General features: G+C 37.3%; 1 protein-coding gene across 1 annotated transcript in view; it reads left to right on the top strand.

Moving 5' to 3' along the window:
* MPP7 (membrane protein, palmitoylated 7 (MAGUK p55 subfamily member 7)) overlaps positions 1–18474 on the top strand; it is a 68342-nt gene that overhangs the window by 9819 nt on the left and 40049 nt on the right. The window contains exon 4 of the mRNA XM_010190433.1: positions 14540–14671. Coding sequence (XP_010188735.1) covers positions 14540–14671 — 132 coding nt within the window. The remainder of the gene's footprint in view (positions 1–14539; positions 14672–18474) is intronic.

The following is an 18474-nucleotide window of genomic DNA, read 5'->3' on the forward strand; positions in this document are numbered from 1 at the left end:
AATTACCCTCCTAATGAAAACTTTCGTTGTATCGAGTCCTTGTATCCTCCCCTGTGTATCATTGGTGATGCACACTCTCACATTATTTTTCCACTCTAAAGAGAAGGAAGACGTTAGTGCTCTAGCTTCATATTGCAATGGTAATTAAATGCAGCAGTTGACAAGTTTAAAGGCATCAAGCCCTTTGCAAAAGGCGCACATTCCCCTGTCCTGCAGGACTTGCAGGCATTTGTATGAGTTAGGGCAAAAACCTGACAGCATGTGTGATATTTTTGCCTATCCATTATCTTCTCCATCTGCCCTCTCATGGCAAATGTGCCTGGGAGAGACGGTAAGTTATCACTGCTCCCTCCTCCATCACATTGACCATACGAGTGCACTGCATTCAGCCAGAGGCGGTTTAGCTGAGATTCTTCTGTTGTTTTCCCCTGCTCTCTTTTGGGCAGAAAATTAAAGGAAGGAAGTTGCTGGGACTCAGTATTTCCAGTTCCTCCCCAGAGATGCCCTCCGGTCTGTTCAGCTGTATCTGAGCTTACGCCATATATCATGTAAGATTTTCTAGCCCTTCACTATTAGGTTGATGGCTGGGTAGAGTTTCTTTGTTTCTTTCATTCTGGATTCCTGGGGCAAAATGATGTCTAGAACAACTCTTTCCTACACATCTGAAATTACTTGGGGTAACTGATCCATCTTTTCTAATGATGTTGCATAGGCTTTATCTAAAAACTTGTGAATGGCTTAATTGGGGATTGACTTATGGCTGGATGTTATTCTGTGGGGTAAATTTTCCTCTCCTGGCCTGGCTCATAACTAGTTTTGGCTGGAACCAGCATGAGAGCTTCCACATTCCTACAGCTCTGCTCTGACATTCATGGCACGATGAAGGATGGGTAGGATTAGCTTGCTGCACTACATCACTGCTTCCACAGGTTTGGTGCTGTAAAGGGACAGGTCTAACAAGGTGATTATAGCTTTACAGGTTTGGTTAACATGCCAAAAGAGGCTGGGAGAGGTTTCCAGCAATGGTCTAATTAGATGAGTATTTCTATAATTTCATTTTATGTTACAAAATTGTTTTGTTGAATATGTTTCTGAGTGTTTGCATCTGATCAGTAAAGCTTTGGCAAGTTCGTGGTATTTGTGTAGAAAAATTTTAAATAAGAAAATAATTTCTCTGACTCAGTTATATTTATCAGACCTGAGATTTTCTAAACGTCACTCCAAGGTTTTGTGAGGTGCATTTCCTTTTGGAAAAAAATTAATTGAGCATTTCTAGTCTTTTGAAAACTGGATGCGGTATGTAGTTACACTGAGTGTTTTTTTTCCTGCTCTAAAATGTGGCATCCTTTATCATAATTAAATGAACTAATAGTGGCTGTGGTTTATAGAGAGCTCTGGAAGTAGAACAGAGCACATAGCTCTGGGAAATCAAGTGGATTTGTTTATCTGTGCATGAGGTATTGCATTTGTGTTCTAGATTTAAAATATAATTGCAGAGTCCCATGGATGCAGGCCAGCCACGTCTATAGTTTTTAACTTCCGACACTGAATAAAGACTTGCCACTTACATTCTGCAATCCTGCTATACCTTGTTGAAGATAGCAACAAGTAGAACAGTATTTCCATACGTTAGAACCCAAATGCAGTTGAATGCAGTATTTGATTTTTAAGCAGACCAGAAATCAGCTCTTTGAAATGCAACTTGTTATCTCTCATTCAGAAAGTTTAAGTACAGCAATGTATATCTTCAGCTCTTTTCCATCATAACCACAAGAGTGGGATCAAATGTTTGCAATCAGCAGAAGAAGATCACTGTTAATGAACGCCTACACTTCCAGGGTATACATATGCAAGTTTAAAAGGTCTGCTGAGTTGGTTGTTAAAAAACAGCTTAAGAATGTAAGATGTCAAGCTTAGAATGGTGGTAAATAACCAGAACTAAATGTGCTGAAACTTATATTGCTGTGCTTGTGTTTATTAAAGCTGTGTTTGGTTGATTTTATTAAGTGGCAATAAAATATAAACCTTAAAGATACCCAAAAGACATAAACCATAAAGATATATAAATTCAGGGTCAGGCCAGTCTGTAGGCAGCACTGCGTGGCTCTGGTCTGAATGGCATTTGGACCTAAGAGAGGATGTGCTTGGGTGATTTGAAATGCCAGCAGATCAGGCCTGGATCTGCCTGCTGTAGCGGTCGCTAAACATATTGTAGATTTCTGAAAGTGAAATTTCTGTCTTCCCCTGCTGCCTGCGTTTCCTGGGTGTTGTAGCAGCATCACTCACTGACTGTTCCTGCGTTGCAGTGGGACAGGCTGTGGAAAACTGTGCTGGCAGCGTCTCCAGCTCTTCCCCACTCCTGCTCAGGTCCCACAAGGTAGAGAGGAGCTTGAGGCACCTGTACAGAACTTGCTGAGCACAGCCCTGCCTGCTGACCTTTCTTTTGACGGATCTTTAGACTTTTTAGTAGTCCTTTCCAGTTGTTCAGCATAGGAGCAGGTGCTTTAAATTAAAGCTTAAAATTTAAATGCCTATTAGATAATCGGTGTAGTGCCACCACCGTCTCCATTACAAGCGTTAGTTCGGGTGATGTGTCTATTACAGCCTCACATGAATGAGGAACAGAGAGAGGACTGTGTTGCTGTGCTAGTTTTCTTCTGTATAGTTCAGGCTGCTGGGCTGGATTTGAAGTTGGTAATACCTGGCCTGTGTGGGAGTGGGGACTGCACCCACCCCTGTGTTTTTCCTTAGTTCCTGGAGTGGCTTTTTAAGACTTTTCTAATTCCTGAGGTGTAGCCATGAATTAGAGTATTTTTAACCCTTTTTCAAGCTTACTTTGCTTATCTTATGAAGGAAGCATTTAGAAGATTATTTGTGTTTTCCAGATTTGGGTTTTACATTGCAATTTTGTTGATGGATTTGCATTTACATTGAAGTTATATGATTTTGTACATGTTTGAGTGAAATACAGGGAGGAACTTAAGTAAAATACTGTTTTCAGTGTGTTAAGGACAAGATGTTCCTTAACTTTCTTGTCTAATGACAACATTAAAGTTACTTAATGTAAATAAACAACATATGAAGCTTGACATAGCACTAAACAGTCTTCTTACGGGAGGCTTTATTGTTTTTATATTTTCTGTAGCATGAAGACTAGAATATATAGTGGTGATATACGTGAAGAAACAATGTTTCTTATTTAAGAGAAGATACTCCTGTGTGTGTTTTTCTAAAAAATATGCACAGTAGCATAAAGGAATAAATATTTTCTGGTTTAATTTAGAGAGACTTAAGGAACTTACATGACAGCAAACAGAATGTATGAGAAGAGAGGAGTTGTATGGAATTTTGAAAATAATGACAAAATTTTAAAAAATTATGCATTGGGTATGCACCAGTGCAATTGAGAGAGTTGTCTATATAGACCAATTTTCCCTTTTTATGTATCTGGAAGTATTGCTATTGTCTGAGAGCAGTACACTTTTTAAAATATTAGCTACATTATCTAGAGACCAAGTACTTTGTTTTTCATCATTATACAATTGTATAAATTAGACTATATAATCAGAAGACTGCAATTCAAGATGTTAACACAAAGTATATTCTAAAAGCAAATTTAATTCTGGATTTTTAATGGACTTGTCACAATCAAGTCAGCAAGCTGGTCTTATCTGTCAGAAGATATGTGAATGGGAAGAAGGGACGCGGCCACAAGAGCTGCTCTGAGTCACGGGGCAGAAGCCCAGTGACAGACACTGTAGGAAAGGACATGTACTAATGATGACAGATGATCAAACTAAGAATGAAAGACTTTAAAGCTTTTAAATTATCTTCCACTTCTAATTAAAAGCTTTCTTGAATAGTAGGTCTAGTTCCTTTTCTAAGAAGCTGGAAAAAGCTGTGTTCTTTCTGGGACAGTGCCATAGTACAAGAGCATAACTGTTATTTATTTTTGAAATTATTTTAAAATCTGAAAAACTAAATCAATTAACTATAGGCATTGATACTTTGGGCAGTTGTTTTGTTGGTGTGGCTGTAAACTCAGCAGATTGTAAGAAGAATGGACCATTTTTCAGTCAGGTGGACAATCCTAACCCAGTTATACTAACTTTGAGACAGGTCTGGGATATATCGTTCAGATCTCACTTACTCTTAACTTTGTGCTTATAACAGCAGTTACATTCCTGATCATTACATATTAAAATGAGAAAATTACCATTTGAAGTTAATCCATATTAGGGTAAATTTAGGTTTTTTAAAATAATTTAAAATATGTCCTTTGTGGTCATCGGTCTAATGAGCAGGACAATAAATATTTTGAAAGCCTGTGCCACTGTCCTAAAACTGTTTGAAAGAATGTTTATGTCTCTTATGACCTGGAGGAAATCAAACTCTTTTAACTTCCTAGGAGTGCCAGTGGTGGCTCTGCCTGTTTCAGCAGAGTTTATCTTCTGTTTATGAGCACTGAAAGATTTGCCAGCTGCTTCTCTGAATCATAAAACAGTACCTAAACAAGGGCCGTGAAATGACTTCAGTGCATCGTGGTACACATGAACCTGAAGTACTTTGGATGCTGTACCTGGAGCTGCAGAGGGAACAGCACTGCACATACTTGAAATATTTTTCTTGGCTTATCTTTCGTCATCATAGAATGAATAGAGTTTTGGAAGTAAATTTAAGATAACTTGCAGAGTGAAGGGAAAACCGCTCTGGTATGACTGGGAATGTTTTCGGATTAATTTAACCATGGACAACTTCAATGTGCTGTTCAGAGAAAATACTGATTAAGTTGTTTTCAGTTTTTTAAGAGTTACTTTCAAATGGCAAAGATGCATGCACCAGAAAACTGTAAATTGAACTTACACTTGCTGTTTTATTTGCAGTTAATTTGGATTCTACTTGACTTTCAGTTTCACAAAGCATCAACAATTTGCATTTGTAAACATTTTCATCTGATAAGGAGCTCCTTGGCTTTCCTTCAGAACAGAACCGTTAGTTACACAAAACTAAAACTACAGATAATGAAACCAGGATGCTTTGTTCTTCATATAAATGTTTCCTATATTTGTTTAGGTTTCTTTAAAAAAAGAAACAGTGCTTCTTTTAGCTTGAAGCATATATTTTTCGTTGTCCTAGCCTTTTTTGATTTTCTTGTATTTACTGGGACGTTTGTACACTCTAGCCTGTATTTGATAAACAACTGCTGATACCATCATTCCTGCCATCCGAAGCTTACTAGGTTCGCACAGTGGCCCAATAGACTGTTCTGATCAAAGTGCTACTTGTTCTGTTAAAAAAACAAACATTTTAAGCCTTTATCAACACAGCCTTATAAAGCTGCCTTACAGTCACTGGCAAAAATTGACAGTATAATTTACTGTGCGGGAGACAGCAGGCATTTTTCTATAGAAGATTTAACATACAAAGCAGATAAAATCTTGGCCTATAATAATAAAAACAAAATCTGGTTTTGCTTTGAAAAGTTCATGAAGCATTTTTTGTAACATGTAATTAAAAAAAAATCTTCATCTAAACTTTGTCCTTTTTCCAACATTTCCTTTGTAAGTAGACTTGCTGAGAGTTTTCCATCATGGCTTTTTAATTGAAATAGGCAGTTTCTGCAAAGTCAGCAGTTTCCACTGGAAATTGTTGGGATTTGTCTACAACTGTTCAGGTCTTGCATCTGGAAAACCCAAATATAAATTTCAGGTCAGTTAGCATCTGAGCTGCGTTTGGACTGTTACTCAGTCTCAAGCTCTTGGAAGACTGTTCCTTTAGAATGCACCTATATTTTCTACTTTTGCTTATGTCCTGAGAGACTTTTCTCCTATTCATGAAATGTTCATGCTCGAACATGGTAACACAGACTATGATATCTGTGCAGAAAGCATAAGTTCCCATAATTTATAACTATTTACTCATCAGTGTTCTTTGAGGTTTGCTGGTAGGACTGGTTACAGGAGTTGTATTCTTATATTAAGGGATTTTACTATACAAATTGGTTTAACTTTATTAATATCGTGAGATAGAGTGCATTGTACTTCATATGTCAACTTGAAAAGTTACCTACATAATCCTCCCAGGTGCCAGTAATCCGCAAGAGTCTGCTTGATTTTGAATGGGATGCTGTGAAGTATCATCATTGAGAGAGGAATATTTTCCCCCTCTAAGTAATGTATGGAAATTACTGCAACAATAAGCAAGGACCACAGCACTGATGGTTTGATAACGTTGTTTAATGAATAGCCCATAGATGTTTGCCATGAAGCTGGGAGAGAGGGGACGGTGCTGGGGAGACTTTTGTTGGCAAGCGAGCGAGATCCTCATGCCCTGTTTTTTGCCTTTAAACTATTTGCCACTTTAAGAAGCCTTCGATCAGGCGTCTTGGCAACCTTGTTAGAGGAAACATAGTTTTGATTTATAACTCTTCAGCTTTAGACCTTCACTTCCTATTTCCATTTCTGCTTGCACCCTTATTTTCAAAGGAGTTTTTTGTAGAAAACTATTTTGGGTGGGGAGCTGTGGGAGTATATGGCACTGTCTTTAGTTTTGGAACATTCATGTTATGGGAATGAAGTAGGCAAAACAAAAAAGTAATAGCAAGATAGTCCTTTTAAAAAGAGCAAGAAAAGCCTTGATTTTTCACATCTGACAGGCAGAGAAAATCAGAAATCAGTTGTGGCATACTCTTAATGTGGTAGGAACTGACAGAGTTAACAATATAACAATGTACAACGTATCATAAGCATAGATATAAAATGATATAAAGGAGGTGAAAAAACACTGCATGGATATATTTAAGCAACACCCTTCACGTTACCTTGGCAATGCTCTCAGGTCGGTCTCATGTGGTAGCTCAGCCGGTGTCCGACAGACAGCGTGTCTGTCAGTCTTCTCAGATGTTTGGATATGGGAATGCTCACCAGCAGCCAACATACACTAAACACAGTGATAGATATAATAAACAAAAGTGAAGCCAGGCAGGTTGGCAGCAGCAAATAAAAGATTTGAAAAGTAAATAAAATAAATTCTTTGGTTACATATACAGACTTTTTTCCCACATGAAGGAACCAACTCTAACCCTTGTAAGAATGGTGAATTGCATACACGTAGCTATATTCACATACAGCACAGAAAACTTGGCAACATTACTAAAGCTGGTCATTTTGGAGGAGAAAAAAATCACTATGGATAAAATCACATCCTGTTCAAGTAGTAATTCTATTCAGCTGGTGAAAATGGAGAAACTGCAATATAAAGCAACTAGTCCATTTTTCAGTTGTCATCTTTTTATGCTGCTTCTTCCTTCAGAAGTGCTTTCCCTTGCATTTGCCGGACTGTTTTCTGTTTGAACTCTCCATACACTTACTCGGCAGTCTCCTCTTTAGTTCATTGACGAATCTGTTCAATAGTGGTCCAGTATCATCCTTTTTTTTTTTCCTATTCCTGCTTATTTCTAGGTTTCTAGTCAGTGGCAAAACTGATTATATCTGAGTCTGAGTCTTATGATTATGTAACTTGGAAATCTAGAAGACTATCACAAATATTTTTGAAATTTGTAGGCTTTTTTTCTTATACCTGCTGTTTTACTGTCCTTTTTAAAAGAATGTTACTATTTAAGAGGTAGAATTTATTCTGTTGCACCACATCTATTTTAATATTTTATAATTCTTTAGTTACAACTTTATTAAGTACTTACAAAAGATTTATATATAATACTGAAGTTAATACTCGCTGCAGCTTTTCAGTTCTCTGGAATGATAGCTGAATTTAGGGCAATTGATATAAAGAAATACTAGCTTCAGTGGTCAATATGGGAGAAGCACAAAGCAGGCAAAAGTAATTACCTTAAAAACTGAACTGGTTCAATATTTTTAGTTAGGTGTCCAAGTAGTATGAGTACTCTGTAGCTGAATTTAAGACCATCTTGTCATAAATAAATATATGTTACTGTTTTCTGGAGAAATTAAGTATATCCAGATTCTTGTAAACCTCATGGATCAGTAGGTGTTTTTCTTTTCTGTTTAAGACTTTAGACATCATGCTGTTGTCAAATAAATGTTGGGTTGTTTCTAAAAGACTTTTTCAGAAAAGGCAACTGCAACCTCAGCTTTTACTTTTCTTTAGTTTATATTTTCACTTGATTTCTTTGCGGAGAGGAGTGACCTTCAGGTGGTTTTCAACCAAGAAAAGATGCATGCTAACGCTGTAGACAATATTGTTGGGATGCTACCGCTTCTTCAAAAAAGGAATTGATAAAGGCTTGCCAAGATACTGAAAGAGTGCTCCTGTCTTGGCATTTTCCACTCTGAAAACCATCTATCTGTGCTCTTGGAAGTTACTTAAATAGGGCTTAAAGCTTCAAGAACACTTTAGCTACATGAATCACATTGAAATGTAAAAGAGACTTTGTTCAGAATCTTCACTATTGATTTACAGTCAGAGCTTATTCTGCCATTATCCACAACTGAGGACAAAGACGGGGCTGTCATCTGGAAGAATATTTGCACCTTTACCAGACGAGACGGGTGGGCTGCGTGTTTCTGTGGACATGGAGAAGAGTTCGGCTTTGGAAGTGTCTCAAGGGGCTGCGAACAATGAACTGGAGGAAGCGGGAGTCTGAGGATGCAGAAAATACACTTTTCTGTTGTCTGGCTACCAGCTGCAGGGAAACCCATCAGTTCAGACTGGTGAATCTGTAATCAAGAAACTGCATTTTCAGGCAAGGAAATTACCCTTTTGTGAAAGGAAGTTCTTATAGTCATGAATGAAGTCCACCGTAGTTAAGAGGAAAAAGCAATATATACTGAATACTGATCCAACTGAGATGTTGCTGTGCTAAGAACATTAATATATGGTAGATATTAAGAACACCCAACCACACAGTATATGTTTTCAATATTTTGAATCACTACTGTGACCCAACTGCATCGAAGTCAGATTGGAAGAGAAAGGGGTTTCATTGCCATCTGGGCAAGCAAGAACTAGAGGGCAGCTCCTAAGAACAGATGGGACAGTTGTGAACATGGAGTGGTTTTTCTCTTTTGTACATGCCTAGCTGCTGCCTTCTCACACTGTATATAATTTCTAGGGAATTTGTAGAGAATATGTAGGAGAAGTAATACTAACACTGATTCTTTTTCCATTAATAAGCACACCCATTGGTTTCCCCATTGCAAACTGAAAATCATACTTGACTTAAAGGACATTATTTCAGTTTTCTTACCATTGCTGTCAAAGGTTTTTTACTTATGTTGATTGAATTGTGTAAATTATTTTCAGTGACAAAAAGTAAAACATGTTTATTTCCTTGGAAGTTAAGTGATTCGTTTAACATTATGTGCTGTACATACTTAGTTTGGGAATCTTATTCAGAACAGAAAATCTCAGATTTCTGTAGGGAAGTGGTTACATTATTGCACCTTCAGAAGGAATATTATTACTTTTCTGCCTGATAAGTGCTTACGGTAGCTTGTGGGCTCGCTCACTGGTTCTACTGCCAAAACCAGGAAATCCAATGCACTGTTATCCCAGCCGTCCTCTGGTCCCTTCAGCAGCACTGCCATATTTCTCCTGCTCTAGTTTTATTGCTTGCTTCTGCTTCTAGGTTATGCTTCATGCTTTAGAGATTTCAGCTAATGTCGTTGTTCTTATCTGTTAGTTGAGATGCCTGTGCTCACCTGTCCTCTTGTTAACCCTTATTTTGCATCAGGATCAGGGTTGCACGCACTCCCTTAGCAGGCAGTGTTAGTGTTAAGAGACTGTCACATGCTGCCCTTTGCTGATGGCTGTGGAGCCCATTTGCTGGAGAGTGGAAGTCATCAGTACATCAACGTGAAGTCCAGCTCATGTACTCAAGATAGTAGGTTTAAAGACTAATTCTCCTGTAGAAGAAAGGCTGTTCTCTTCCCTCACCCCACATCTAAATTCTTATCTCCTTTTTCCCCTGTTAAATTTTGTGCAGTTTACCAGTTGCTCTTAAATGCGTAGATTGATTCTGAATACCTTGTATTTTTATTCCTCTCTTCTCCAAACTGTTCTGAAGTCAGATTTGTTCTTTGTCCCTAGCGCCTGTATGCCAGCACCATTATGCTACAGCTTTCTGCTGGTTTTATTCTCCTGCTTTCCAAGTTCTTGCACATGTTCGGCTGTCACGTCTCTTCTCCTTCTCCTTCCATTTTGATGCTCTGATGGTCTTTCCTTCAGTGGGTTCTGTCTCCTCCCAGCTCTTTCAGGTTTCCTTCTTTGATATCTGTCCCTGGATAACTTCACTCACTTGATTTTAACTTCATGGAAGTTACTCGAAAATCAACATTTCCAGTCTTGAATAATTTAATTTTCTCCACCAACACTTTTAGCTTTTTTGGTATTTCTTCTGTAACCCTATCACAAAGGAAAACACAGTATGGCCACAGCTCTCTGAAGGACGAGCTCTGCCAGTGGAGTTCAGGGACACGCTGCTGTGCTTGCTGATGAAGTTACTTTTCTCTTCTGCTGTGACTTCTCTGTGCCAGCCTCAGTGGAAGTTACTGTCACCATAACAAAGCAAGGAGGTGGAAAAATGTCTCTGTGTCACCTGGTAGTGCTCCAGCTGAACTGCTGGAGGAGATGGCCTGTGCTAATGATCCAAGCTGTGGACTGGGATCACAAAGTCATGGGCCATTTTGTTCCATTTTGCTGACTCTGCTGCCAGGGCAGTCATTGCTCCGTAGGCAGTGTAACCAGCAGCTGGGTTGGCAGTGTCACAGCCTGCTGCAGTGGTTGGCTTTCGTAAAGGTTGGTTTGAGTCCCTACAGATTTTATGTTGATGTTTTGGACTATTAATTATTTAATTTTCTGATCTTCCTTTTTTCAAATACTGTAAAGAAAGAGGCCACTTTTGTTTCTTTGTCCCTTCTGTCTTGCTGCTTTAACTTACTGTTTTCTAAAGTGGTTTTCTAGACTAGGAAATGCAAGTTATTTCTGAAAAGTAAAGCTTCAGTTGAGATTTTTTTTTTAATAACGAGAATATAAAAACATAAGGAGTTGTGTGCACAAGTCAAGGGCTATGTGGAGTATTTTTAGTCTTACAAATTTCAAAATACAAACAGAAGCAAAAAATACAAATTTTATCATTGTTTTGGAAGAGTAAAAAAATGTAGTCAGTGTAGTTAAATGATACACATTTTTAAAAATATGGAACTGTTTTCATTAATAACATTCTCTATTTAAATAAACATTTAAAGCTTTAGAATGGTTTAAGAAAAAGAACTTTGAATGTTTCCAATGTCAGATTTTCTTTGTGTAAGTCAATAGTGTAAAATTTCAATTTATAAACTGTGAAATGATCAGTGATAGCTTTTATATGAAAAATACAGCACTAGTTATTAGACATTTCAGTGGTCTGATGAAAGTGTTCATTTCCAGCTAGATCATGTCTAAGAATTTAGCTGAACATCAATATTTATGTTTAGGTAGTGCAGGAGTTTGAATCATACCTTCTTTCAAGTTCTAAATATGGACCGTGTTTACATTAGTGAATCATAAGCATAGAACTTAGAGCTGAAATGAAATCTTTTTCTCCAGAGGTGCTTAAATATGCATGACCCTAATCTAGGATCATGCATGCATAGTTCCAAAAGAGCTGTGTATTTGAAAACAAAAACAAAACATAAAAAACCCTTAAAATGTCATCTGTACTTCTTGCTGTTTCTTGTGATAGGCAAGAATTAGTATAATGGAGTATAAAACTGCAGTGAATAAATCAATCACTTCTTATGTACAAGAAGAGAACATTACTGACTTATATTGACTTGTATATTTACTGCACAGTTATGCTGTGCGAATCTTGTTGATGATGAGATCCAACTTTTATTTCCTGGCACTTGTAATTTGTGTTTTTAAAGAAGTCTCAACCTTTTCTATAAAAGTCTACTCTGATAGTTTTTTGGATGAAGCATACATCATATTAAATACACAGTACAAAGAAACTGCTGGAGAAATGTCGCTTTACTCTGTGAATATTGTCATTTTTTCGTACGTTCACGACATATGGAAGTTCTCTCAAGGACAGGCTCTGATCACCTCTTATTGAATGCATTAAGTGAAATCAAAATAGCTTTATACGTTTTGCTTGCAGATAATTGCCTAGTGCCTATGCCACTGACTATTTCAAGAGCCACTAGAGTGGACAGATAGTAGTGTGTTAGAAGCAGCAATGGTGGAAGACCAGCAGGAAAGAAATCCTGGTACATTCGGTGTGCAGCATAAACAAGTTTGTGATGACAGAATCTCTTCTGGAAACTTGGCTGAGAGAAGACACGTAATTTCTGGCATTCGTACTCTTACTTAAAATATGCATCTTTGCACCGAGATAAAATAATACCAGGGTTTGGGTAAAATATCTTATATTGAAAACTGTACTACATTGTGGTTTAATATGGGGTTTTTGAGAGGAGGAGGGATGGGGTTGATAAGTTCCAGTTGTTGTGAGTGCAGAAAAGCACCATAAATACCAGACATTGATTGGCATCATATAACACTTGGGCTGCATCGTTGTTCTGTGCACAGCGTCCAGGAGTCTTACCTGGCAGTCAGAGCAGGGGAGCATCTCATCAATACTGGTGGCATAATTCAGTGTAGTAGTAGGCAAAATCTGTTTTGCAGTCTTCATTTTCAAGGGTAGGTTCTTTTGAATATGTTTTAAGTTGCTGCCTTTTACTCTGGAAGTGGTGCTTTAGATTATTTTCATCTGTTTTCTCTATCTGCCTGATTGTTTTTAAACTGCAATATAGAACCTCATTAAACTGAACCAGTCCATGAATGTGCCTTAGCTTTATGTGGAAAAACGTAATTGCAGAAGACTAGTTTTAGAAGTCTTAACTGTAAGTAGCCTGAAGTAAAAGCAAACACTACTTTTGTTTTAGTGTAGCTTTGATAGTTCACATACATCTTTCGAGGACTGCATGAGATTGCATGGCTTTTACATATGTAATGCTTCATAATACACATTTCCAGGAGGAAGCATAATTGCTAGCCTGAGGTTTTTTGCTCACATCTGAAGTAAAACTAATTTCTGATGGGAGGGAGCTGGTAATTTCCGATGGTTAATAGTACCAATTCATAACTGTGTCTTGAAAAAAAACAGAAACAATTAGAGTGTGTTGAAATGTTACCATTAATTTGTACAATATGCATGGAAATTAGTAAAACAACAGCAAATTCTCATGAAGCAGGCATGATCTTCCTCTGTGTTTATTTTGTTGAAGACCTAACTTCAGATTTAAATTTCAGAATTTCAAGGTTACCATATACTCTTCACCTTCTGCTTTTGACATGATAGCTTGTAGCATTGCCTGAAAATGGTTTTTCTGTTGTTACAGTCTTCTCCATTCAGGGAAAAAAATCCTGGGATAACATCATGGAAGTGTCGTGCTTTTTAAAAACATTTGCATTGTCCTTGAGAACATACAGTTTTGGGTCATTAACTCTTTGGGAAGAATTATCAGGTCAAAATGTAAGATATTCAAGTATTTAGGAGCAACTACTTGAGAACAGAAGCAACTGAAGGCAGTAGATAGAATTGTATGTATGGCTGTTGCAGTTATTCCTGCTATAGTGCATAGTTTTCACTACAAAACTAAAAGCATTATTTAGCCATTTTTCACCAGTTTTAAAGGTATTACAAATAATGAAGGGCATTATTTCAACATTTCTATTTCAACATAGAAAAGAACTTTGAGAGATCTGTATCTAGGAAAAGCTCTGAACTTTAAATTCTAGCTGAGATTTTTTAGAGCCTTAGGAGAATGAGCTTTCTAACTTCCTTTGACTTTCGAGATTTTTTAATTTCTCCAAGCTTATCAATGATTTTATTTTTAAGATTGAACCTTTTGTCAGGTGTTATTAGGCTTTTCTTTGAAAAAACTCTATTGTTCAAGCTATGCACGAGCTGCAGAAGCAACAGAGAAAGAAAGGACGTAAGACATGCAACATGTGGTTGGTAAGCACCTGCCTGAACCGAGTCATTTCAGCAATATGTTCCTCAATCTCAATCATGAATTCCACAATAAATTAAAAATTCCTAAGATAATTTGGAGCTTGTATGAAAGGGAGCTAGTGTGAAACCTATCCAGTAACCAGGTAAGCTTGCAGAGCCCCTCTGAAGGGAATGGCTGGACAACAGCTTGAAGTCATGGATCTCCTGGTTCAGTCGGAGTACTGGAAGATGCTTATTTTCTTATGTGTTTCATAGGAGTGCTTACTGTATCGAAGAAAATTTTGATCTACGATGAGTAGAATGATGTTCTTACTTCAGGAGACTTGGATTATCTCCTGATCGTAATTCCTATAATTTCAAGCGGATAGGCAAAGCACTCGATATTTTCATGTGTATGAAGACACTGTTCTGTATGCACAGTTTGACATGTGTTAAAATTGTATACATTAATTATATTCAGTCTACATGCATCACACTTATAGTTAGGCTTTAATATAATCTGCTTTCTCTTTCATAAAATTTTCAGATGCCACATAATATGCTTAATATCAATGTTTTCAGGCTTTGCTCCATGTACATGATACTGTTGCTCAGAAGAACTACGATCCTGTCTTGCCTCCTATGCCTGATGATATTGATGAGGAAGAAGATTCAGTTAAGATAATCAGACTTGTCAAAAACAGGGAGCCATTGGTAAGTAAACCCTGTCTTTTGGTTTGGGTTTTTCTGTTTGGGGAGTGTTCAGATTATGAATATGAATCAGCATCATCAACTTGAAATGTGGATAGGCAGACACTACACATGTTTATTCATAACATTCAGTAATTCTCTTGTGACTTCCATTCAGGGTGAATAATGAGAATTTGTTCATTCATGATGTTTGAGCATTATAAATGTGGACCAGTCTGAGCATTTAGATCAACAATATATTCAACTTTTATCTTGAATTGAAATCATGAACTTGTTTTAAAAAGAGAAGGAGAATTAATCCCCAAAGCAATCCTGAACTTTGTTGTGAACTGTGCCTGTTAGCATTCATGTAAAAAATGTGACCTCTCGGTACTCTGAACAGAAAGCATAAAAACATATTTTAAAATACTTGAATTGAAATGTGGGTAAATTTAAGATGTCTGTTGTTGTACTTTGGATTATGAATACTAGAAAGTTAATATCTTCATGGGGATATCTGGAAAAATGAAACGACTAAACCTAGGTTGTATTACAAGGATATTAAAATGCTTTACTGATTCGGTTATTTTTATTTGCTGTAGAGTGGGACTCATCTTGTATAAAATTTAACTATATTCTTTTTCTGCTACAAACCAGTAAGAGCCTTGTTTTATGTTGTACTGGATATTTTTTTCCTAATGGATAGCAATCCTGAAGAAATAGCTGCAGTGTTACTTTGAGAAAACCATGATTCTGTACTTAAGATGACAGAGAGAGCGAGCGATGCCTCTGTTTTACATATGGGGATAGCTTGTCCCACAGTAGATATCTTACTATCACTCTTATTCTTCTTGGATTTCTGGCATCAATAAGAAAGAAATAAGTTTTGGTATTGACTGCCCGTATGTGCCCAGGGCCATGATTAAAAGTTTGACTATATGGAAAGTTTTTACTTTGTTTTAACATATTAAATATTTTTCCCCAAAATATTTAAATTATAGATTTAAACTTTGTTATTTTTTTTAATCAAAAGAATTCTTTGAGGAAGAAAACAAACTTGCTTTAGGATTTAGTGTCAAAAAAAGTATTAATTCTGAAAGATGTGAAGAAATTTGAACATATAGTATGAGTTCTAAATGAGCAACTTATTTTTATTGTTAATGAAAACATGCTTAATGTTGTTTTTTTGAATTAATGTCAGAAAAATCTTAATTAAATTTTAATTTACATAGTTTCCTGTTTCAAACATGATTTGCTACTAAGAATTTTGTGAGTTAAATACTGTAATTTAATAGTATATCAAAGTGAACCAGATAAATAGCAACTTTGAAAACAAACCTGAGAGATTTTCTAAAAACTTACAAGATATATACACTGTATATTGTCTTTTGAGATTTTAAGCCTTCTTCAAGGAACAAATAGGGTTGCCTAAGACAAAGGCTGCTCCTCAGATTCCACTCTTGCCGATTCACTCTGTTGGGATGCTGAACTCTTCCAGGTACATGTGTATCTGTTGTGGTTTAACCTCGGTAGGCAGCTCAGCCCCACCCACTCCCTCCTGGTGGGATCGGGGAGAGAACTGGAAGGATAAAAGTGAGAACACTCATGGGTTGAGATAAAGACAGTTTGGTAAATAAAGCAAAAGCTGCTGCCAAGAAAAGCAAAATGAAAAATCCATTCTCCACTTCCCATCGTCAGGCAAGTGTTTAGGCACCCACAGGAAAGCAAGGCTCCATCATACTTCATCACAATGACTTGGGACACAACACACCATAACTCCAAATGTACCCCTTCTTCTCCCAGCTTTTATTGCTGAGCACGACATCGTGTGGTATGGAATATCCCTCTGGTCAGGTGGAGTCAGCTGTCCCAGCTGTGTCCCCTCCCAGCTTCTTATACACTCCCAGCCTACTTGGTGGTAGGACAGTGTAAGAAGCAGAAAAGGCCTTGACTCTGTGTAAGCACTGCTTAGCAATATTGAAAACATCTCTGTATTATCAACACTGTTTTCATCACACATCCGAAACACGGCACCATACAAGCTACTATGAAGAAAATTAACTCTATCTCAGCCAAAACCAGTACAGTCTCTTAACAGGTACATCCAACTTAGTGCAACTGTTGTGCTAAGGAGGTATCAAATACGGGTTTGTATTAGAACTTTCTTTTACTAAACAGAATGCAGCTGTGAAAAATATATAGAATGTGAGAGAAGTCAGTCTTCAGTTTGTGTACTTTCAGTGTAATTACCAAGGTGAAAATAGACTTACAACGGAATCTGTAATAGACCTATTTCTAGGAAGAAGCAAAGGGCAGGAGCTAATTGCAGCCTACAACTACTTGAGAGTGGGGAACTCACAAGGGCAGTAGAGTCAAATTCTTCTCAGCAATGAAAGATGCTAAAACACAAAGCAAAGGCCACAAGTTGCAGCCTTGAAAGGTTTAGACTGAGAATTAGGGAAAGTATTTCGTTAGGTGGGAAGTACAGCACGGGAACAAACTGACCAGAAACAGGGAATCTCGGAACCCATGCCATAAAGGCAATGACTGACCTGATTTGGCATTGACAGTAGTCCTGCTCTGAGCAGAGATTGGCCTAAATGACTTCCAGAAGCTGCCCTTCAACCAACATTTCAAAGATAGTGTGTTATCTGTGGGAAAAAGGACTGATTGTGGTGTCTCCAAATCCCCAGCCTTTCTTGATGTTTTATTCGTGTTGGAGAAGAGCTTATGGTGAGTTCTGTTTTGCATGTTACTTGTTGTCCAGGAAGACTTTGAAGAATAGTGTATAGTGTCTGCATCCTCTTCCATAGCCTGCCTTCCATCCATTTTAACATTATAGATGTTAATGTCAAAGATTAATTTCTTTGTGGCAGAAAGATAGTCAATTGTTCTTATGACACCATCACCACAATACATAACAAGACTATCATTTGTGTCTTTGCCTTCCCTAGATTATTTTTTTTCCTTAGGTAGGGGTGAGAAGAAAGATGGATTTTAATTCAGATAAAGTCCTACCAGAATATGACATGGCAGAATAAATAAAGACAGGTTTATACTAGGTATTTTAGATCTACTGCATCTGTGCTTCCTGAAGTTGTTTTATTAAAGAAAGCCATGATCTATGCTTACTAAACATTTTAAAATTTTATTTTCTATTTATTTCCATGTCTTAGTTGCTTTTCCTTCAGAATTTTTTCTAAGATCTTGGATATTCTTAGCTCATACCATCATACCATCTCTACTTACTCAGTTTACCTATTCATTATTCTCCAGTCATAAAGTCTGACTGCCACTTGCATAGTTATATCAAGATTCTTGCTATTGAACTTGAGATTGGAGGCACCATAAAGTATTTTTACAGGATGAGATTGTCTGGTTTCGTGACCTGAAGATACTGAGCTCTTTGAACTTTTCTGTTACCTCAGATACATTCTCATTCTCTATTTGTATGCAAACAGTAGAGACTGTTTTTCTGCAAAGCAGTAAACTTTACCTCAGCTGCACACCCTGGACGTTCTTGAATTGGATATCTCCTTTGGATGACTTTCAACGGTACTCTCTGTGAAGTAAATTAGATCCTCTCTTTGGAATTTATCTAGTGACCATTTTCGTATAAAACTGCACCACATTTCCTCTTGTACTTGTTCGTGCTTTTCTCTGAGTTAAGCATCTCATCGGTGTTCTGAGCTGGTGTTAATCACGTATTAATGAAACCTGAGTTCCTAGGAGTAATCATCTCGAAAAAGAAGGAAACACATGGTTTGTGGGAAGGCCAGGTTTCATCACTTCAGAAGTCAGTGCTGAACTTTCCTCCAGTTTTTTGG

This window comes from Mesitornis unicolor, unplaced genomic scaffold, assembly GCF_000695765.1.
Source record: "Mesitornis unicolor isolate BGI_N332 unplaced genomic scaffold, ASM69576v1 scaffold10708, whole genome shotgun sequence".
Taxonomy (NCBI): Eukaryota; Metazoa; Chordata; class Aves; order Mesitornithiformes; family Mesitornithidae; genus Mesitornis; species Mesitornis unicolor.